This window comes from Heloderma suspectum, chromosome 16, assembly GCF_057233095.1.
Source record: "Heloderma suspectum isolate Gila_16-S chromosome 16, 16-S_ref, whole genome shotgun sequence".
NCBI lineage: Eukaryota > Metazoa > Chordata > Lepidosauria > Squamata > Helodermatidae > Heloderma > Heloderma suspectum.
The window spans coordinates 23,351,120-23,374,320 of NC_139473.1; the positions used below are offsets into that span (position 1 = coordinate 23,351,120).

A 23,201-nucleotide genomic window follows, 5' to 3' on the forward strand; every position below is an offset into this window, starting at 1 on the left:
GGGGGGCTGCAGCTGAAGACATATGGGGGACACCCGGTGGAGGAAGGCTATTCCATGGCCTGCTGCTCAAGGCACCTGGCAGCCAGGATCCGGCCCTGGCATCAGAACCAGCTGCGGAGCAGCCAGACCCCCGCTGCTGCACCAGGGTGGCAGGGCACAGCCAGTGGAGGGGCTGGGCCAAGGAGGCTTGGTGCAGCACGGGGCAGGGAACCTCCAGCCTGGGGGCCCACCGGCCCTCCCCAGAGGCCCACGCCCCTCCTCCTGTCCCGCCCCCTTTCTCCCCACCTCTCGCCAAATGCCTCTCGCCAGGCCAGGTTCCTGGCAGTGGCCGCTTGGAGCTACAACATGCTGGGGCTCCAAGCTCAGCCCTGTGGCCCTGGAGCGCTCCTCCGAGAGGGGCTCTGGCCCTCTGGGTGGAAGAGGCGCCCGCTCTTCCCACCCCACCACTCCAGCAGGCAGGCGGGACGAGGTGTGGCGGGACAGACACCAAGGCAATCCCATCCCAGGGATCCCCCTCCAGCAACACCGCACCCCCCCATCCAGGTGCTGTCTATCCTAGTGAAGGAGGCCCAGGGCTGGAAGCGTGGCTGGGATGGCGAGCAGTTGGCATGCTCAGCAGCTGGGGTGGCGGTGGTCTCCTTGGCAGCTCCCACGGCAAGGGTCTGCACCACCTCTCCTTGTGGCCGAGGGCAGCAGCTGTGTCCTGGACGAGGTGCCGATGAGCCTCGGGCAGGGCTGGTCGCCCCTACGGCAGCAGGGAGCGGCACGGGGGGGTCTGGCACCGCTGCCGAGGGTCGGGGGGGCCTCCACGTTGCAGAGGAATGCTCTCCTGTGGCAAAGGAGCAAAACGGCTCCCCGTCCCTCCTTCTCTTTTATTGCATTATAGCTGCTGTTGAGGGACAGGAGTGACTCAGTCAGGAGGGTGCTAGAAATTGTTGCTGCTCTATCCTCAGCAGAGAAGCCCCACGGGACTTCTGTTGTCAGACTTTCCAGGGACAATAATATGCCCTTACTTTCCCCAGAGTTTTTTTTAAATGGTACCCTGGGAGTGTGGGAGCAATTGTGGGGTATCATAAGTGCCCAAACTCTGCTCTATTTTCCCTAATTATTCCTGTGTTTTCCATTTCTTCTTCCTTTTTCCTATTTCTCAGTCTGCTTTGCACTCATGATCTTGCAGTGACCTGCCCCATTTTTTCCCCTTTCAGTGGGTTGCTGGTGGAGCACACAAGTGTGGGCTCAAAAGGGTGTTCTGTGTTGCTGCATGGGTCAGAGGCACCTCCACCCCCATCCTTTGCTTGGAACTCACCATCCTGAAGTTAACTCACATGCGTCGGTTTGCCCTCTCTGTAAAGTGGGTTCCTGCAGTGGAGCAGAACCCTTGGTTCTGCCTATATGGAGCTGCTCTGCCCTCCGCACAAGCCCCAGTGGGCCCCAGCCATCTCTGGCTGCTGGATGGGGAGTGGGCCCTCCAGAGGCGAAGGGGAGGGGCGCGGCACTTGTCCAGAAGCAGTTCCCTTTCCCATCGCTTCACGAATCCCGGTACGGCTGATTTTGGAAGCAAATTTTGCAGCTGAGCCAAGGCACAAAATGAGCCATGGCCCAAGACACAGCCCAGCGCCCTCCAGAGGGGTGGGCTACAACTCCCGCCCCCCCAGCCAGCATGGCAGGCTGGGGCAGGCTGCCTCGCGAGCCCAACGTCCTCTGCACCAGCTGGCCTCGGCCGCGAGGAGGAGCGCGGGATCTCGCTGCCCCGGGGGCGGGGGCTGACACGGGCGCTTCCAGCACAACCCAAAGAGGCGCCTTGGGGGCAGCTGGGCCTGGGCGTCACGGCCCCTCCACCACAACTGCCCAACGTAACGGGGCCCGTTTGCCAGAGGGCGTTCCTGCTGGTGGGCTTTCCGATGCAGTGCGGAAGCAGGGCGAGCTTTGGCCTGTCTTGCGGCAGCAGCTCTGCAGAGGCCAGGGTGGGGGTGGGGAGCCATAGAACACTGGGCGCTGCTCCGCCTGCCCCTTGCGCCGGGCCCCCTCTCACCTGCGTTCTCACGAAACGGGGGCTTCCCCCACCTGGGGCCCTCCAGACGCGTCGGGCTGGAGCTGCCATCGTTTCCCAAGGGGAGTTCCAGCCCGACGCGTCCGGAGGGCCCCAGGTCAGGAAGGCTGTGGTGGAAACTGGGGCAGAACTGTGCCACAAGACCACAGCAGCAGAGCAGAGATGGATGCTTCCTTCTGATCATGCCATACTCTGGCTCTCGTGGGAGGTGGGCGACTTCCACATTAATTCTCACCTTTCCATGCAACACGCCCCTCGTGTTTCACTAACCTTTGCTGTATGTACAATGTGTATTCAGAAACCACCATTCCCATGTTTGGCCAGCCCTGTGCCAAGATGCTTCTTTACGCTGCATGGGGGTGTCAAGTGACAGTGCAAACCCCGAGTGAATGGCATGAGACGCTGGATGGAAGAAAGCTACTCTGGGCAACAGAAGATTAGAAAGAAAGACTAGATGAGCAGCCATCCTCAGTATCACTCGAGAGAGCTGCGCACAGTTTGAGCCAAATTCCTTAGCTGAAAAATTCCTGTTTGCATCATTTATCAAGTTTGCAGCAGCTGCAGCAGCAGATATTATAGGGTGGGGGAAGGGAGGGGAACTTTTACCAGCCTCCTTCCAACAGTCATCTCCATTCAAAAGTATCTGCTTATTGCAATTAAATTAGAGCTAGGCTGAATATTCCCCCATGTTGATCTGAAGGATGAATCACATGCTTTCTGGAGGTGGGGGGCATTTCCCATTTCCCTCTTCCCATTTAAAAAAAAGAAATCCCATTAATTATCTTCATTTCTCTTTCATCTAGTGCTTCATTAGGAGCCATTTCCCCTTTCTTCCTGGACCAGTCATTTGGGTGACCCTTCCATCTGGGGAAGGATCACCCACATGGGGTGATGTAATAGTGCTGCACAGTCCCGCTGGGCTACATGAGGTCAATGAGAGCAAAGAAAGCTGCTTCCAGAGCACGCGGGCGGAAGAGGAGACAGCAGAAGTACAAGAGGCAAAAAACGCTGCAGGCGTTGCCGGAGAATGTCTGAAAGAGGCCGTTCCTTTTGCACACTAGGGAAAACATTCCCAGAGGACAAAGAGCAGCTTTGGTTCAGCCCTAATTAAAAGACCAGCCTCGCTCAGTAGCCTATTCTCAGGATATAAACGCTCATTCTACTCCCTGAAGGGAGCTGAGTGGCTTCTTCTCCAGCCTTTGGTCAAACTGACCCAGAGAAAATATCACTGACTAGATTACAAATCCTCAAACACAGAGGAACTTGAGAACAGCAAGGCGAAACCTCATTATTTGCAAGGCAGTTTAATGACATTAATGTCTGGGAAGATGCAGCAGAAAACAGCCATTGAGGCAGGTGGCACATTCCGACACACAGGCCTGCCGAGTGACTGCCAATTACGTTGACAAGATTTATGATTTACGGCCAGGGGAACGGAGATGTTTGTTCTCCTGAATTTATTTCAGAATCTGTGGAAAATACTTCTTGAAAGATTTTAATCTTTAGACATTGCACAGTTTGATATACTCAGTCAGCACAATTTCCCAGCAGTGAGGATCGGGGGTCAGTTTGGACAACGACTTCACTCCCTCCTAGTCACCACACACCCGGCATGGAGAACATCCTGCCCGTGGCAGAATGCACACCCACCACACTTTGGATGGGCTTGTGGGGTGCGGAGCAGCCAAAGAATCCGCCAAGCAGAGATCCCTCCAGCAGAGAGTCGCAGAGGTATGTCCGCATGGAGAGTTCAGGCCTCTTCAGCCTCGCTGGAAATCAACAGGGCAAGGCGGTGAGGTGTACGCTTGAGCCCCCTCGATTCCAGGGGGACACAGATACGCCCACCTTCGCCTGGCTTTCACTGAGGGCTGGTCACCCCACTTCAGGGGAACCCTCAGCACCCGGTCAGATCCCTTCCAGGCCCGAGGACACAGCCCTCCCCTCAGCCTCGGGCTCCAAGGATGACACCCCCACAGCTTCTCCTGCCCCTCGGCCACGCAGGAGCACGAGACCCCCAGGGCCTGCTGTGGGCTTTGAAAGGCTACAGCGTGCACCCGGCGGGGGCACAGCCTCTGAAGGCCCCGTGCCCGGCAGCCCCGGCAAGGCTTCCGCGCTGGCCGGCCCTGGCTGGGATGAGAGCTCCCCAGCGGGGGAGCCGCGCACTGCGCTGTCCAGGGTCCTGAACGTTCCTGACGGCGCGCCGCCCGCTCCCCTGGCAGTGCTTCGCTGGACACGAGCGGCCATGTTTGCTGGCCGCGGCCGCTCGCGGCTCCAGGCTTGCACCCTCCCTGGTCCCCCTCCCTCGGGACGTCTGCCTGCTCCCTGCCATGGTCACCCACCTGCTCCCCCTACTCGGCCTCTTCCTCCTCATGGCTGCCCCTCGCTTGCCCGGGAGCCAGGCGGCATCCCCTGCTGCTCCTCCTCACCACCTCCGCCGCCTGGGCCAGAGCGAGAGGCAGCCGGGGAGCGAGCCGGTGGCGGCGGGAAGGAGGAGGAGCAGGCCCGGGGGCTCTGGTCAGCGGGCCCCTGCCGGGCGGTGGGCCTGCCCAGCCATGCCGGCCTTGACACTGGCCTGGGATGTGACCTGCTTTACTGGACTTAACTCATCTCTCCCTGGCACTGAAGCGCCCCGGAGCGGCCTGTGCCAGGCTCCTTCCGCCGGGCATCCCGCCGAGCCAGGAGGAAGGGCGTTCACGTCTCCGTGAAGCTCTGCCTGGGAGCTTCAGGCAACTGTGGCCAGGGGAGGCACGCATGGCCATGTGCTTTCATGTGTGCAACCACCTGGGTGGAAACCTGGAGCGCCCTCTTCGCTGCAGTGGGCCAACACCCACGCGCCAGAGGAGAAGGCGGGCTGCCCGACCCTGCCCAGGGGATGCAGAGAGGCAGCTAGTTTTTCTTTGGTTAGGCAGCTCGGGGGTGGGGGGGGGGCACCTGCAATCTGTCCATCACCGATACCTAACAAATGGGCATTTAGTGAACCTGTGTTATTACATGCAGGCTTCGAAAAATTATGCTCGCCGTGGTGCGCGCGGCACCGCCCCCTGGCGACCACGGCGAACGAGAAGCCTCCCTCTCCCCCCTGAAGCTGCAGGGCGGGGCACGCGCCTCTCTTCCTCGGGGCGGGGCACTCCTGCAGACACAGCGGAGCCTGCGCCCCCTGCAGCGGGGGGGACGGGGGCAGCCGCAGCTGCCGCTCCGCAGAGGAGCTCTGGGCCCTTCATCGCGCATCTGCCAAAGCCAGAACGCTCCCTCCTGCCTTCCTCACGGGAAAAGGGGGCGGGGTGCTGTCCCGGCAGGGCCGACAAACGTTTGCCTTGGCAGCAGAAGATGGGAAGGCTCCGGCCTAGCTGCGCATAGCTCTGCTAACCCGCTCCCCCGCCTGCTAGAGCAGACGCTTCTGTGGGCACTGCTCCTCTGGGGGGTCGCCGTGCCTCCCGGTCAGGGCCTCCTTGGCAGCTTCACGTTTAGGGGCCTGCTTGAGCTTTGCAGGGAGTCCTCAATATCAGCCTGAACCCATCCCTGCAGTGCAATCTTTTCTTCCCGTCAATGGCATTTTGTTTTACGGAGACTCATTTCTCCTTTGAAATGCTGAACCACTGGTTCATTTTTGCTCAGAGAGCTCACTGCAGGGACTGCGGAAAGCCAGAGGCGCTAAAAAGAGCCCAAACACACAGCCAGAGCCGCCCACCAGCAGGAGCTGAAATGTCACTTCTCTCACACTCCCTTTTATGCCAAACGTAACCACTTCGTATTGCTGCCATTGGTTCTATTTATTAAGCTGGCACTTTTAATCCAGAAGCGCTTCACAATCGTGATTCCACATATGCTTTCATAACGGCGGCCTGCGAGGGAGGGCGGCAGTTGTGCCGATTTCCCAGGTGGGGACCAAGGCTGCGAGAAACGGCCCTGCCTGGGGCCCCCGCTTTCCTTTGGCACAACAGTGTACAGGAAGTTGATTTCCTCACCCAGCCCTGTTTCACTGAACGAAGCAATCTGAGAATTAGAAAGCAAGAGGACTCACTTTGCCATGAGGGAAAAGGCCTCGGAGCAGACGGCTGGGCAGGGGACGAGCCGGACCAGGATGTGGCCGAGCGCAGCAGGGAAATGGGCCCGTGTCACCTTCTCGAACACAGAGGTGAAGGTGTTGATGTCGGCCATCTTGCCACTGGGTTCCCCTCCTCCTGTGTCCAAGATGTTGCCCCCGTGGAGAACGAGAATCAGGACGTGTGTTTTGCAGTTCTGCTGCTGACCCCCTTCCTGGACAGACAGACAGAAACAAACCGTGGATCCGCAGCAGCAGAGATTTGGGGTGCTTCTCTGAGCCACCGCGTGGGACCTGCTGGGAGCCGAAAGACTGGAAGGCTGCTGGACAGTTGGCTTCTGTGGGGAGAAACAGCCCCCAGGTCACATCACGCCGAGGTCCTGCCTGGGCGAGCAGAGGACGCTGGGAGACGGGGCGCAACGAAGCGCACGCGAGAGCCCCCCGCGGCACTTCTCGCCCAGAGAAGCAGACGCCCGCGTGCGACGGGGCTGCGCTTCACAGCAACAGCAGAACGACCAGCGCAGGCAGCTATTATGGGGCAGCACCGCCCCCTGCTGACGGAGCCCCCTTTCCTTCCACGATGCATCCCAACCTGAGCCCTCAGGCCCCTTCCCTGCAGCATCCCGAGCGCCTGGCCCAGCAGCGAGCAGCTGCCCACAGCCCAAGCACCTCACCTCGCTGGCCTCGTGGATCTCAACACTGCCTTGTGCCGGATATCGGTGCTTCCTCAGAGAGGCCCTGTATAACTCTCCTGGAAGAGAGAGAGAGAGAGAAGTCAACCCACTCACTTCCAGCTATCCCAGAAAGCTCCCAAGTGGACTGCTACATTTTGGTTTATGTCAACCTTAGAATTTGGGCCAAGGTCCAAAGAGCCATGCATGTCATTCCATTAACACCATGCAATGGCTTGGCCCAGGGCCAAAGTCCGCCCCCCGGACCACTCAGAGCGCGACGGGATGGGGCAGCGACGGGCAGGACCAGCAACAGCGCTCTGGGTGATGCCAGTCGCCGCAGCTCCCTTCTGTCATTCTTATTTTCGAGAACGGCTGGCCAGGCATGCACCTGGTTCCTGATGCTCAGCTTATTCTTTTTGCTTTAAAAATGTACTCTCCCCCTCCCCAACATGATGGTGCTTATCCCAAAGGGAATGTGTTTGGCATCAGGGCAACAGAAGCAACCACCATTTTATTCTTGTAGTCATGATGGAGAAATCATTAAACCCACTTAGCCATAATCTAAGTAAGTTGAAAATGATAAACTGCACATGCTCAGAACGTTCCTTTTTTCTTTTCTTTGTAAATCAGGGTTGGTCTTTTGCTCTAAGGTATCACAGCTGTAGAAGCAGTTGTGCACCATGGGATGGCACAGAGGGGAGAAGAGAAATGTGAGCTGAGCATTTCACATGTGAAGTCATGCACATGGCCATCTAAAGCCCCCCCCCCCCCCGACCATGTTGTCTAAAATGACCTCACTGCACCATTGTCGCCATGGCCAGCTGGCCGGGAGGTCAAAGGCCCAGGGCTTTGGCCTCCAGTGGACAACAAAAGGCCACTCACAGACCCCAAAGGCTGCAGTGTCACCTGTCGGGATCATAGAATCATAGAATCATAGAATAGTAGGGTTGGAAGGGGCCTACAAGGCCATCGAGTCCAACCCCCTGCTCAATGCAGGAATCCAAGTCAGAGCATCCCTGACAAATGGCTGTCCAGCCTCGTCTTAAAGGCCTCCAGCGTGGGAGAGCCCACCACCTCCCCAGGTAATTGGTTCCATTGCCGTATTGCTCTGACACTCAGGAAGTTTTTCCTGATGTTCAGCCGGAATCTGGCTTCCTGTAACTTGAGCCCATTATTCCGTGTCCTGCACTCTGGGATGATCAAGAAGAGATCCTGGCCTTCTTCTCTGTGACAACCTTTCAAGTACTTGAAGAGTGCTATCATATCTCCCCTCAGTCTTCTCTTCTCAAGGCTAAACATGCCCAGTTCTTTCAGTAAATCATCATTTTCAGTAAATCATCAGTAGCGTCATGGCAAATTCAGAAGCGCAGGGTCCCTTTGTGACGGTCACAGCCACGTACCCTCACAGCCATGCCCCCTTCTAAGATTGTACAACCTTGTAAGATAGACTGCCTTCAACTGGGATCTAAAAACAGGGCAGCTGAGAGTAAGGCAGGGGTATTTAATTGGATGTCTGAGAAAAAATGCAGGGGTGTTAATCTTTTTCACCTACTCACTCACTCACTCACTCACTCACTCTCTCAAACACAAACATCTTAGGTTTTCAAAATATGATACTCTATGGAAGCTTCACCCTCTCAACTCAGACCTCATGGACAGATCCCTTCTCATTTAAATAGCCCCCTTGCACACTCCCTTGGTACCCCAACCTTACCCCCCAGCCTTTCCTAAGCTCCTTCATTATATCTCTCCCATCCCGCAAAGGGCTGGATGTGCCCGATCTCATCTGATCTCGGAAGCTAAGCAGGGTCAGCCCTGGTTAATACTTGGATGGGAGACCGCCTGGTAATCAAGCTTCCTGCACTGAGCAGGGGGTTGGACTTGATGGTCTTGTAGGCCCCTTCCAACCCTATAATTCTATGATTCTACTAGAAACATCCACTCACCCAGCTGGACTGAAACACACACACACACACACACACACACACCTTCTTTCTCCTCTCCCCCCAACAGATTTTTTTTTCTGTTTCCCTTCCCTCCACCAGAGTTTGTTGGCCCAGATACATGCCAACCTTGTACCAAAAAGTGTAGCTGACAGAGCAGGTTGCATTTGGCAATTTTGCTCACTGTAGAAATTAATGTTCAAGAATTAACAGTGCAATCTGATGGGTGTGTATTTCGAATTAAATTTACAGAGATCTTGGGAAGGCAGCTAAGGCTGCAGTCCTACGCACACCTGCCTGGGAGAAAGCCCAATTGGCAACTGAACACAGTGGGACTGACTTCTGAGTAAACATGCATAAGATTGTGTGATCAGTCCTAAGAACTGGCACAAACCAGCCACCTGCCCTGCCCCAGAAGTAAATAATGGTGGCAGTGCCCCCTCCCAGCTGCTGCCGTGGCCAGCAGCAGCAGCTCTCAACGGGTGGTCGGTGTTGCAGGAGACGAGGGCAGTGCCAGGCGCGCAGGCATGGAGCAGCGAGGGGCAGAGAAGCCAAGAGCTGAGGAGGAGAAGGGGGGGGAGAGGAGGCTCCCTCTCTCACTCGCTCCCTTTGTCTGGCCGGCTCTGTGTAGTAGATGAGAGGCAGCAAAGAGGCAGCCGCCCGCATGCCCTCTGCTCCCTCCTGCGACCCAGCTGGGGGCTGGCTTCAAAAAAAGTGCCGGAGCAAAGCCCCGGCACGACCTGCCACCACTACACCGCTGGTCGGGATGCACGAGAATATTGTTTTTGCTTGTAAAACATGCGAGCCTGTTCAAAGCCCCAAACGTGAGCATGTGTCCACCAAAAATGTTCACAAATTGTCAAACACATGCTTGCGTTCATCTTGTTCCCAATTCCAGGTTCAATTTACGCAAATCTCCTAATTCATGCAAGTTCCCTCAGAAGACCAAGAGCTTCTTCACATGGAGCTTTTATCCTGCTATTGAGATTGGTTACTCACAGAAGTTTGTGGGTCCTTTAGATGACATCATCAACCTCCAGGGCGTCTCCTCCACTAAATGACCTTCGTTCCATTTTTTAAAAGTTCAGAGATAATGAGCTATCAAATTACCACGCTTGAGTTCCACTCCAGTTCCCTCCATGAAAAGAGGAAAACCTACAGTAAGAGGAGCTAGACCACAGCGCCATCTAGCGGCCTTATAATGGAACATATGGAACTCGGATAAGGGGGAAAGGCGTGGGGAAAGGAGGCGCACGTAAAGGGAGTCTGTTGTGATCCTGCATTTAAAGCAGAAGCAGAAAGCCTAGTTTTAAATGCAGGATTTTAGGCTGGTGTAGAGATAGCCTAAATCATCCTTGCTTTAGTCTATGGAAGAAATTTGTGCAAACCTCCTTTTTGATGGCTGCTTGACTGGTGCAACTCTCCCATTTGTGCAAAGTGAGAAGCAAATGCAAAAGGAGTCAGGCACGGGACGAACAGGGAGACGATGCTGAGAGAATCCTGGCGCTTTGCCCCTCCCTGGACGCCTCCTTCGGAGCACAGAGAGCCCTGCTGATTTGAAAGACACGCTCTCCCCCCTGCTTTGGGACTCTTGCTTCCAGGGCAGGTCACACACAGTAAAAGTACATTAAAAAGGGGGCTCTTGATCTTTAATCTCTGAAATCCCTGGCGCTGTAGGGCCTGGGGAAGCACATCTTCTCCCCGATCTCCGAGCGCGGCCTTCCTCAGCGGGGCCCCTCCAAGGGCGCGCTGGCTGGAGATCACGGAAGCCACAGCCCAAGCCCCTCTGGAGGCCGCCAGCGGAGGAAGGCTGCGCTCGTGCTTTGTTCTGAGGTGCAGGGAGCATTTTCACCTGGGGACTCCTTCGACATACGACATATCCCCCCACCTGTCACTCGGGAAGTGATGCAGTCCGCTCTCCTGCCTCAGGATCGGACCACCTCAACCTTTCAGACCTGCAATAAGCAGGTCTAAAAGGCTGAGTGCAGATGCTGAGTCCCAATACGATATTATTATCAAGTTAGTGCATTTGAAAACAGCTCAACTCCTCCAGTAGCCAAACTCTACAATCATCTCAGCTTCCATTCCATAAAATGCTAGCCTTTAGCGATGCCAAAAAAGCTGGTAAACCCAGCGCAAATGGAAATCAACGGAAAAGAACGCCAGCCGCACTGTTTTGGGAATGGCTCTCCAGATATGGATGGGAGGGTTGGCTTTTTTTCACCTAGAAGTTCAAAGCAGAAGCCCCCACCAGCAAGGGCCAGCTGGAAATCAGTGCCCCATTTTAGGACAAAGGGAAAGTGTGTGTGTTTCTATTTGTTGCTGGCAACCTGGCAAAAGGAGACAACAGCAGATTCTGGTTTCCCCTAGCTGGACTGTCAAGGTATGATTTAAAAAACAAATCACATTTGGCCAAGTTTGGCCTTGCAGACAAGCAGAAATTCCCACCAGGGCACAACTCATCCATTTAATGCTCAGGCTAACAAATGCAGCTGAAGGAGGACAAAGGGAAGGGGCCAGAGGGCCAATTCACACATGGTTTTCCTTGAGTATCTTAGGGCTCCATTTGAAAATGCAGCGTGAACAACTGAGGAAATATTTATACTACCATATTTCCATCAAGCCCTTCCTTGCCAGAAACTGGCGTACATTTCATGCCAGCCTTTCCCCCCTCAACATGCTTGGATCCATTTTTTCCCCTCCGCATGTGTCAGTTGCCACGGAAACTGCTGCAGGATGGAATCTGATGATCTCTCATCATCCAAAGGCGAGGGCCACATCTCCTTGCCACGGCCACACGCCGCCCACACGCCGCCCCCCCGCCTCCCTGCCCTGCAAGGCTGCTCTACTTGGGTCTTCATGCAAGCACCCATTTGCGCTGTGGAGCAGTGGAATCTCCTCCTCCTCTTCCCTTCTATCCAAACTGCCATATAAATGGTGTTCAGAGTCCCTGGGGCTGTGCTGGCTGGGGAGGGATCGTGCGTCTGAATCCCACCCCCGCACTCCTGGTTCTTCCAAATTCCCAGAATGCCAGGAAGGAAGGCTCCTTTTGGCTTCTGGTATGTGCACAAGTCTTCTAAGTGCAGGGTTTGCTTTTGAAATGTCAAGTGAGAAATTCAAATACGAGACCCCCCCCAAACCTGCCATCTCAAAAATGGTCCTATGCAGGAGATGGTGGCAGTGGTGGAACAGACCAAAGCACTGGGGGTAGGGGGAACTCCCTGCAGACAGAAAACAAGAACATCCAGGGCGAAAGGATCTGGTTTAGACCCTTGGCCTCCTGTGCTGGCTTTCTACTTGCAGGGAATTTGTTAACATGAGGGGAATTCAACACAGTGGTCCCCTGGAGTGGCGCCATTTAGTCCAGTCAACCACCTACGTTCAGCTGCACATGAAACCCCAACCTTAGGAAGAAGGCCCAAACACCCCCATCTCCCATTCTGCATCAAGGATGGGGACACATCTGGGGCAACTCCGTCGTGCAGGCACTTCATCTGACTGACACGGATGCCCTGTCAGGGCTATTCCGCTTCTTGGGTTAACGGTTTGCCTGCCTCCACTCCCTGAGCTCCTAACTATTCAGAAGAACAGCCCCATCTACATTCAGGGGGAAAATGCCCGGGCTGAAGTCTTCCGTGGCCCCTTGTCAAAGCTCTGCTCTAGCCCAGGAAGGATTTGTGAACACTGGTGAAGAGAAGGAGGGCGGCTTCCACCCTTGGGGATCCAGCTGGAGCCGAGTGCTGTGAGGAAAGCCCCACTCCAAGTCTTGGCCATGGATGCAGTGTTGGGCCAACGTGGGCCATCCACTCCCTCTCTGCCAAGCTCCGCCTCCCACAAGGGACAACCACACTGACGTCTTGGGCAGAGCGACCTTGAGGTTCCCTGGGTGTGACTGAGCAGAGGGACTCAGGTAATCCTCAGGCCCTTGGCCTGTCTAGTTCAGTGTTGCCTTTCCCAGGGCTGGGGAACTGGCGCCCCTCTAGAGGATGTTGGACTACAACTCCCATCATCCCCAACCACTTGTCATGCTGGCTGGGACTGATGGGGGTGCAGTCCAGCCACATTTGGACAGCCACATGTTCTGCAACCCTGACCCGCGGAACAGCTGGCAACAGCTCTCCGTTCTCTCCGAGCCCTCCTTGGAGGTGCGGTGGGCCGAACCCGGGATCTTCAGCGCACAACACACTGAGCAACAGCCCCTGAACCCTGGGGAGGCCAGGCAGAGATGTGCAGCCTAGCTAGAGCCATGCCACCTGTTAATTTTGTCCCAGGCCAGTCAGATCGCATGCATCCGGCTGCGAATCCGATTTTGCAATCCTGGCTTCATGAGACGATAGCTGAAGCGCTCGCGCCTCTGTGGCCCCCCTCGCTTGGCCTCAGCATGGAAAACGGTCTCTTCATTGCCAAGGCAACATCTTAAGAACGCAGAGTGACATGAATGGAGACCACGCTGCATGGCCCTCACGGTTCCCTGCCGCCCCTGCCCCCTGTGCAACCCAGACGAGGGTCCCTCCCCGCCTGCTGCTTCATTAGCAAGCACTGACTGGAGAATGGCAAACCCTCCTCACGCCGCAAGAGCAAGGGACAGGGCTCGCTCGTTTGCTTTATCTCCATTTCCTTCCATTAGCCCCTAGTAATAGCAAACACGGCCATCAGTGCTGCTCGCTGAGACATGCCAGGGACCATAAATGCTTCTGTCCTTCACCAAAGGCTCCTTAGCAAGCTTAGCTTATGCACTGGTAACTGGCCTGACTCATTGTCAGCAGCTTCCTGCGTTCCTATATGGGAATAAAAAGACACTTCTCAGAATGGAAGGATGTAACCTGTGGGGTCCCACAAGGATCTGCATTGTGACTGGTGCTGTTTAACTTCTTCACAAATGATCTGGAGTTAGGGGTGAGCAGTGAAGTGGCCACTTTTGCTGATGACACAACATTATTTGGAGTGGTGGAAACAAAAATCGATTGCAGAGAACTCCAAAAGGATCCCTCCAAACTGGGAGAATGGGCATCAAAATGGCAAACGTGGTTCAGTGTAGCTTAAGTGTAAAGTGACTCACCTCATGTGCGCGTGCGCATCTTAACTTCACATATACACCGATGGGGCCGGAGCTGGCTGACCAAGAAAGGGCAACGCTGGCCCACTGTGTGGCCACTGTGGAAGAAAGCTAATTCCACGTTGGGGCTCATTAGGAAAGGGACTGGAAAAACCCCTCCTAATATTGTAATGTCTTCATTCAAATCTATGGTGTGACCACAACAACTTGGAATGCTGCGTACAGGTCTGGTTGCCACATCTCAAAAAAGATATTGTAGAGCTGGAAAAGGTGCAGAAAAGGGCAAGCCAAGTGATGAAAGGGCTGGAGCAACTCCCCTCTGAGGAAAGGTTACAGTGTTGGGGCCTTTTTAGCCTAGAAAAAAAGACAAGTGAGAGGGGTACCTTATACTCATGATACCAGAGTATAAAACCGTGCATGATGTGGGAAAAGAGGAGAGGGAGACCTTTTTCTCCCTCAGAGTACTAGAACCTGAAATCATCCCATAAAGCTGAGTGGTGGGAAATTTAGGACAGACAAAAGGAAGGACTTCTCCACACAGTGCATAAGCTAAGGAATGTGTTTCCTCAAGACGTGGTGAGGGTCATCAACTTAGACAGTTCTCAAAGGGTTTTAGGCCAATTCATGGAGCTACCCATGGCTACCAGTCATGGCAGCTACATGCTACCTCCAGGATCAGAAGCAACATGGTTCTGAATACCCATTCCTGGGAGCAGAGAGAGAGAGAGAGATCTTGTCTTCCTTTCCTGCTTTTGGGCTTCCTACTGGGGCATCTGGTTGGCCACTGCGGAAAGCGGGAGGCCAGCTTAGGTGGGCCTTTGCTCTGCTCCAGCTCCAGCGCTCTTCTGGTGCAATCCAAATGGAGCATCAGACCTCGCGACAAAGGAGGGAGGAGGGAAAGCCGCACTTCGGGGCTGAGATGGAGAGAGCGCCAGCCTGGACACCGGGGACCTGGCTACAGACGGCTGCGTGGTCAAAGGAAGTCACCAAAGGGGGAACTGCGGGTGTGCGAGGGAAGCGGAACTGGAGAGAAAACAGAGGGATTTAACTAGCAGCTGAAATGAAGCTGATTATGTGGGAAATTATGTGTTTTTCTATTTACTGGAGGAGCCTTAATGAGGTAAAATTCTAAATGAGGCTTAGCAGGACTCCAACGAACCTCCCAGGTGAGGTTTCAGGTTTTTTACCAGTTTTCCATGGCAATCTTTATTTATACCGTCATTACCACAATTTATGCTAATTGCATCATTATGCAAACTTTGAGAACAAAGGAGGTAAAAATCAAATCCTGTACAGAAGGTGAAACTCTGCAGGCATAATAGCCCACCATTCAACTAGCAGTGGGGGGTGGGGTGGGGAGTTGATTGGATGCTGAATTTTTAACGCTGCAGACCCGGGGGCACTGCAGGATGATGAAGAGGGGCTTGTCCAGCCTTTGCAACCATGGGTTTGTGACACCTTAAAGACCAATTCAGATATCATGGCAGAAAGCTTATGCCCTAATAAATTTGTTCATCTTTAAGAGGCTATAAGAGCCTTTGCTGTTTTTGCAGCTGCCGCCTCTGGAAATGTTCCAGCTTTGTGATCCTTTGACCTTCCAGGTAGAATCCACTGTGCACAAAACAGAAGAACTGACACAAAATATCTGCCCCAGTTGACGCACCAACACCAGATGGGTTTGGAGGTCAAGGAGTGAAGTCAGATATGCTTTCGGGGGGTGGGGTGGGGAGAAGCTATTGAGCAATTGCCCCCCTCCCCCATTGTGAAGATATTTCTGGATTTGCTTTGTCCACAAAGGTTGAGGTTATTCTGTGATCCAAATGAAGATTAAATGGTGGAGAAATCTTTGCTTGGTCACAAATGTGACTTGGAGAAAGATTTTGTTTCAACCATAGCCCAGTGAAGAGGGGTCCACAGGGAAGATGTGGGGGTCTGGCATGGGGGGAGCTTGAAGCCAGGAGCAAAAGTGCTAAAGCCCCACCCAGTCCCTTGGAAGACTGAGGGGGGGATCTCCACAGTGACGGGTTTAAGTTTACTCTCCACTTGGTTGCAGTTTTTACCAGAGTCCAATCTGCTCCATTACGGGGGCACATGGTGGTCAAAAACCCGGATTATCCCAAAGCCCGCCTGGGGCTCTCGGCAGGTCATACACGCAGTTTACTGCAAATTGTTTGGGTGGCTACTGGGTGGAGCCTCACCCCTGTCATCATTTAGAGAGCCTGCTCCCTCCCTCCCACTCTCACCTTGTTCCACCCCTTCTGCTTTCTCTGGCCAGCGTGTGTGTTAGAGCCCTCCCCCTCCCCACCCTATTTACGACCCTCCCCAACTCTTTTTAAACATTTATCTACCCTCCAAAACCACAGTAGCGCAATAGTGACCAGAGTAAATCGGCAGCCCCATCGATTCCTGTTTACTTGGGGTGTGGGAGCCACCAGGTGCAGTAGTTGTTTGCTGGGGGAGTTTGCCCTGCCTTGCTTCCATGGGCGTGTTTCTGCACTTTATAGGAATTTGGAAGGAGCCCCTAAACTGCTATTTCAGTTAGTCGTAACTGTGGGCAGTTGCATTCAGCATCCGAGGTTGATCACTACGTTGTAATTTTGCTATACTGCATCAGTGCAATAAAGACTGGTACAAATGCGCTATTTTGATTCAGTGCAATGCCACATATTTGCATTTCTTCATCTTATGAAGAATGAAGCCACAAGCAGTACAGCACTGCTTGGACCGGACTCTCTGGGCGGAACCACTCCCCCCCAGGCACAGATGGCTTCTGGTCAGTGCAGATGTGGGGAAACGTCCCGGTCACATCCATCCTCAACGAGTGCAGATCTGCATCTCCACGATCTACATGTCGGTGTCCAACATTCGGGCTATGCTCTCCCTTCTGCCGCTCTTGCAGGGTCGGGAGTCCTGCTTGAAGACACTGAGGAGGGATCGGAGGCGAAGGCATGGGGGAGAGCCGCCTCATGGCTCTATGGGAGCGGGAAGCCTGCTGCTTTCGTCATGGCCAGGCCTCAAACAGAACACCACAGGCGTTGGTGGTGTTTCCCTACCAGCCAGGACTGGTGGCGGAACGTTGTTCCCCAAATTTGGGATGACGAGCAGTGGATTGCTAACTTCAGGATGACACGGGGACCCTCTTTGACACTGCAGATACCCTAAGAGATCACAGCCACCTCTGATTGTGGGGTGAACCTACCTCAGCTAATCCACACAAGTGCCACAACAGCCCCGAGGAGAAGCAAAGCACAAAGGAAGCCGCCTCACCTAGGCCTGCCACTCTTCATTGGGGGGAAACATAAAGTGGGAGGCTGCACTTCCTCAAACCTTCCATCTGCTCCAATTTGAAATTAAACAAGGATTGAAATCCAGCCTTCTGATTGAACTGGACTTGTAATTTTTGTGAACCGCCCAGAGAGCTTCGGCTATTGGGCGGTATAGAAATGAAATAAATAAATAAATAAAATAAACTGGACCCGTCTTGGACCTGTTAACCTCAACTGTTTCCGGAGGTGGTTCTCGGATCATGGCCAGCCTCAGCTGCCATCCCTGTCCACACATACAGGGATCTAGGGCTGCCCCAGACCGGCCCTTTCCTGTCTGCCAAGCGCATCACTCATCACTCGTGGTGTTTCTACGGGGGTGGGACCTCCACCCACTGGTGGCACCAAACCCTGCCGGAAGAGAGGCACCATTCCTTGGAACAGGGTGAGCAGCCGTTTTGCACCAGGCTGAATCATCCATCAGAGGGAAAAGGGGGGAGGCTCCTGCCCTTTTGCATTCGCCAGCCTGTCCTTGTCCATCGAGAGAACGGAGGAGTAAACGGCAAAGGCATCTCCCAAAGCAGAGGAAATTGCAGAGCCAATTTCGCACTCCAGCCCACCCGCCCTGGCACTTCCGAATGCATTTGCAGATAACAAGCGCTGTCATTGCTGGCGCTTATCGGAAGAGGCCCAGGCTGTGGGGAAAGATCCAACAGGGCTGGAGGCAGGAACATGCCCCACGGGCTTCTGCCTCGATAAAATCCTCCACGGAGAGGAATGTGAGCTGGGCGGCAGCAGGGGCTCTCCAAGGAGGGGCAGACAAGTGAACAGCCACCCACGGCCTGACTAAACAGGCCTCATTTGTGATTTGTCCCACAAGTGGATCAATGCATAAACGAATCCTTGTTGCAAAGCACGGTGCATCGCCTGATCTCAACTTATTTGTGGGGAGCGATTCGGAATCGGCTCTGGTGGCTCAGCAGAGCGAGCCTCAAGCGCGCGGGCTCTGCAGCCACTGGCCGGCACACGTACGAAGTGCAGAAAGCCCCAGGGGCAGCCGGCGGGTGGCAGGGTGCCTGGAATCCTGCAAAGAAGTGCTGATTTCAAGCCAGCACATTCAAGCCCCAAGCAGGAGACACGCACAGGCCTGTGGTGGAGGCAAAACAGCAGAAACCTCTGGGGAGGAGGGGAGGTCATTTTCAGGGATCTTCTTGCCCCTCATGTGTGACTGTGGAGGAGTGAGGCGCGGGGTCGCATGCTCCAGCCCTTGGCTGGGCTTGTAAGAGCTGCTTCCTATGGCACACGACAGGACCCCCGGCCTGGCCACGGAGGGTCTGCCCGGCAGAGAGGCAGCTCATTCTGCAACGTGCAAGTGCATTTTTCATGCCAAGGGCTTGCAGGTGCCCATCTAAAACTATAATTTGCCAAGGGGCTAGAATGTGGACCAGGCCCTCAGCCTTCCCCAACAGGAGCAGCTACAAAGGCAGGAGTGGTTGGCGAACCAGGACACTCCCTGTCTTCCAAATATGGAGAGCTAACAAGAGCGCCCATTCAGTGACACAACTGTGGCTCAGCATCACAGGGGAGGGGGCTGGGGGGCAATCCTTCAGGCCTTCCCACTGATCATTGTCCCCTGCAACCATTGGCAGAGGAAGGGCTGCCCATGTAGCACCAGTCTTTCAACGTCACAGGAGTGGGGTGGGGTCAAGCCATAGAAAAGCAGACCCCGCACCACTCCTGTGATTTAAAAGCATCACAAGTCCCAGGACCATGAAACTCTGGAAATTTAACTCTGAAATTTAAGACACAGGCCAGACACTTGCACTCTGGCAGGACCAATCTGGGTAGAGACCTCAAAGGTAGCAACTCTCTGTGATGTCCTGTTTTCTGGTCCACGATCTTCTACAACCTATACATTCTGCCTCTCCCAAGACAAGGACAGAGACAGAACCTACAGGCAGCCAGGGAGGCAGGAGCTCAAGTTAGCAGACTGGGGGGGGGGGAGCGGGAGGAGAGAGCCAGGATCAACAGGGTGTGGCACTTGTGATCCGGGAGGGCAAGGAGGCTAGCAGATGGCTGAAGAGACCGGTCCAGAGCCAGGGGAGTAAGGATGGCTGGACACAAGGCTATGGACAGATCCCTGGGTGCAAGCCAGTTGCTCCAAAGAAATCCCAGCTCCAGCTGAGCCCTTTCCCTCCCTCCAGGCCCTCGCTAGCCCTTCCACGTGTCATCCTACTGTTGAGGAAGGGAGGTCCTTAAAGTGACAGCTGGGTTTGCCTGGCGCTCAGTCTGTCATGTCCCCCACCCCCCAGCCCTTCCTGTGTGCATCGGAGGATTCTGATGAGGATGTGCCATAGGCAACATCCTTGGGGGTAGGACAGTCAGTGCCTATCGTCCTAGTAGGAGAGAGCTCCGGCCAGCAGGCCCCACTGGGAGCTATCCGAGGCCCTACTTTCTTCCTGCCTTGATCTTGCTACCAGCTTCCCCTCAAGGGACCACAGGACAGGACACGGCCACCTCCCAGCCACTTCCCGCCTGGCTGCTGGGGCAGGCAGCAGTGAGTGAGAGATGCTTGGCAGGCTGGGGCTCAGGAAGGGCTCCTCTCAGTGTCTTGGTTGAGGCGCAAGGGGCTCCTAGCCGCTGCATCCAGGATCAGAGTCTCACACCTCCTCCGGTGGCCCTGATGACCTGGATCCAGCCAGCTCTTCCTCCCCCTCATCCTGGCCACAGCTCACGGACAGGCTCAGGACAAAACCCCCTTGAAAGCCAGGCTGGTGACATTTGCTGAAGAGAAGTGTCTCAAGAGCTACTTCCGGGGTGCCCAAGGGGTTACAATTTCCTTCTTGGAGGAACAAACCCCTCCCTCGGAGTCCCTTCAACATCAAAAGTTAATATATGACATAGGGTGGAGGCAGCACTGCTGTGAGCGGAACACAAATCCCCCCCCCCCCCGACATGGACTTCTCTGGATCCAAGCAAGAGAGCAGAACGGGCTCTGAAGTGTCTTGCCTGCTCCAGTGCCTCTCGTGGAGGCTAGAGGAACATTCGACAAGTGAGAGAATCCGAAGAGCATCCAGAGACGAAAGCTGAGTCCTGGAGCTCAGGAAAGCCAGGGCCTTCTCCAGAGAAAGGCCGGGGCACACGACCGGTGTCCTCCGGAGGCTGGTTTCCCCGAGGCGCGAGACGCCTTTGGTCTGGGCAGCCAACCGGCCCCCCTCAAGGGCCCTCCTTGAACCGCCAGCCAGCTTGGCCTTTGCCAGCACAAAGGCAGCCTGGCCAGAGTGGTGGGGGGCTTTCTGCACAGAAGAGATGAATTGCCCCCAGGCACTCGGAGGGGAAGGGCGTGCTTGCATGTGTGGAGATCTCATTCCAATGGTGTTTCCCATTTGGGAGCAGGCGAGGAAGAGAGCGGCTCCCTTTTCTAGAGTGGTTCTGCTCACAGGGCACAGCTGGAGCACACGCCAATGCCAGTTCTGGACCAATGTAACGGCCGTGGCTTGTAAAGTGTAAAGAAGTAGAATGCGAGCCCTATGGGTGGAGGGGAGAGGCGCTTTATTCACACATTCCCCTAAGAAATCAGCCAATTTCCTGCCATCTGTTGCACTGTTACTGGCTGTTTATCATAACAAATCTGTCAGAGAGAAATAAACTTGCATGTGGCTGCTGGCATATGCTTCCCATTAGCAAATGATAACACGAATATTTAAAATTCGCCAAGGATGGAGATCTCTGCAGGTGGCTGCGAAGTGGAGAGAGAGGAAATTGCTATGCAAGGAGGGCACAAGCAGAACGTCTGTGTGAGGATCACGTGCTGGTGGCCATGGAGGGCAAGAAAACTGCACCCTTGGCGGCGCGGCAGAGGCGCTCTTTCCGGCAGAGCAGGGCCAAAGGGTTCCCACCCGCCTTGTCTGGCCTCTCGTGGGGTGGGGCAGAAACAGGCCCAAAGCACAAATCAAACTTTTGGCATGGGCTTGGGGGGGGAGACCTTCCAGGAGGGAGGGGGTCTTCGCTTTAAATACAAGGTGGCCCAGCATTTTTTCTTCAGTTTTGCCGCTTAAAAGAAGCAGCCCGCAGCAGCGCCATGAGCAGAATGCCGCATGGAAAGGGGGCTCCTCATTTGGGGTGCAAAATTAACTTGGGAGACGCCAGATACATTTCAGTACAATGTGAGCAATATTTTAGCTCAGCGAGTAGTGTTTGAGTTGCTGTTGTTTTGAGCTCAGATTTTAAACTTAAAATGGATCTGCTTAGAGTATTTTAAGCATAAGCTTGGAAGTCTACCGAGGCTGCGTCACTCACTGCTGTGCTGTTCTTAGTCTTCCTGTGGGAAAGCCTGGTTTACAGTTGCCTGCCCGTTGCCTACAGTTGCCTGCCTGCCTGCCCGCCCCCCGTTGGCCCCTTCCGCCCAGGTGAGAAAGGAAAGTTGGCCATATGCACCCCCCCCCCAAGCAGCTGCTGCCTCCTCCCTGGTCAGGCTCTCAGCCCGTGCAGTGCTGTGCTGTCTACCCAGCTTGGCAGCAGCTCTCCAAGGTATCCGGAGGCCTTCCCAAGCCCTGCTCCTGATGATCCCTCTTAACCCAGAGATGCCAGGGCCTGATCCTGGAGACTTGGGTGTGCCCACAGAGGATGTCCGGGGATGTCCGGAAGGGCGTCTAGTATTGACAGGGGTGTTTCTGAGCACAGGGAGTGGGACAGCAGTTCAGATTCTGAAGGAGAACCATCAGACATGGATGGGGGAGGTGTTTTCCCAGGCTAGTCCAGATATGGGGAGGCCTGCTTCTCAGGTTACAAACGTCCAGATGGCCGAGCACGAGCATCCCTCCTCGCCCCGCCCCCCCCCAGGAGAGGCAGTGAAGAGGGGGAGGCAGGGTTTGGGGAGAATGACCCAACAGATGCCAGACGCAGGCGCAAAGCAAAGAGAGAGAAGGCAGGGGCGGAACCCGGACCGTCTACCCAATTGGCCCTGCGTGAAAAGCTGCGCTTAGAGGCCTCACGACAAGAGAGGGGCCTCCCCCACTTAAGTTAGGCTAGTGAGACCGCCTCCCTCTTCAAACAGCATTCCATTTGAATCCCCTGAAGGCATTCCAATGTAGACGAAGAGTCTCTGAGAATTTGCATCTGTATGACCCTGTGAAGTAATGGATTAAAAGCTGTAGACTGAAGCTGCTCCTCTGTGTATGTTAGGGCGGTGAAGTAAAGTGGGGGCTAAGGGAATCCTGACAGGTATGAGGGAGGGAGGGAGGGGGAGCAGAGCCAGTGCCCCAGCAACTGCAGAAGGAACTCCCATCCGTCGAGAGAAGATAACACCAGCAAACATTTTTTTAACATCATAAATCATCAGTGTTTTAATCCCAAGGCTGATGAAGGTCCGATCTTTTGCCTCCAGATGGCCTTCAAAAAGAGCATTAAGGCAGATTAAAACACAGTTACTATTTGTAATCTAGGCATTTCAGCGACCCCTCTTAAACAGAGTATTTTCAAGGAAAGCGCGGGACTCACGCTGTTTTTCCTGCAGAACACCAGAGGAGCAGAGCGCGGCGTCTTCGCCTGCCAAAGGGAGCCAGAGGAGCCAGGTCAGCATTGTGGACGACACTCCAGCCTCGCGCGCTCTTCACAGCCACCCCCACTGCCAGCCCCTCCCCAGCCCTCTCTGCTCCAAATGCCCCCTACTAAGCCCCAGCTCCAACCCCACCCCTTCAACTCTGCCCCCGTGCGGCAGCCTCTTTAAAGGCCATTGAACTGCGTGACTCGTCGTGCGGGACAGAGGAAGGGTCATGAGAGCCATGGAGACTGCAGCAAAATTGGCAGGGCAGAGGCAAACCCCCTCCCCCACCCTTGCAGCACTTGAACTCAGAGCCTCCCCATGAAGTTGGTGGCCACAGGCAGCTGGCTCAGGACAGGCAGATGCAAGGACAGACTGTGGATGCAAAACGTGGCCAGCGGCCCAGATGGCTTTCATCGGCGATTAGACAAATTCGCAGTGGAGAGACGGATGGATGCTTTTAGCCACGATGGAGCCTCTGTGTGCAGAGCCACTCGGCCGCTCAAGACCAGCTGGGCTCTGGCTTCCATCCCTGAAGAAGCTGGATGGCCAGGCAGGGAAGCAGAGGCTGCCCTCGACAGGCCCACCACAGTCCAACCCAGGGAGGCCAGAGGTCCTGTTCTCCGGGGGA

At 55.0% G+C, this 23,201-nt stretch overlaps 1 protein-coding gene across 8 annotated transcripts in view; it reads right to left on the reverse strand.

The window, feature by feature from the left end:
- Window positions 1–23,201, reverse strand: part of PITPNM3 (PITPNM family member 3) — a 107,030-nt gene that overhangs the window by 34,632 nt on the left and 49,197 nt on the right. For 3 of the 8 annotated variants that reach the window (XM_084822760.1, XM_084822758.1, XM_084822763.1), the window contains 3 exons: window positions 22,528–22,575; window positions 6,767–6,843; window positions 6,072–6,430 (listed from right to left, as the gene is read on the reverse strand). In XM_084822760.1, the coding sequence (XP_084678886.1) occupies window positions 6,072–6,430; window positions 6,767–6,843; window positions 22,528–22,575 (484 nt within the window). The remainder of the gene's footprint in view (window positions 1–6,071; window positions 6,431–6,766; window positions 6,844–22,527; window positions 22,576–23,201) is intronic. The other 5 variants (XM_084822764.1, XM_084822761.1, XM_084822765.1 and 2 more) reach the window with 3 other exon arrangements.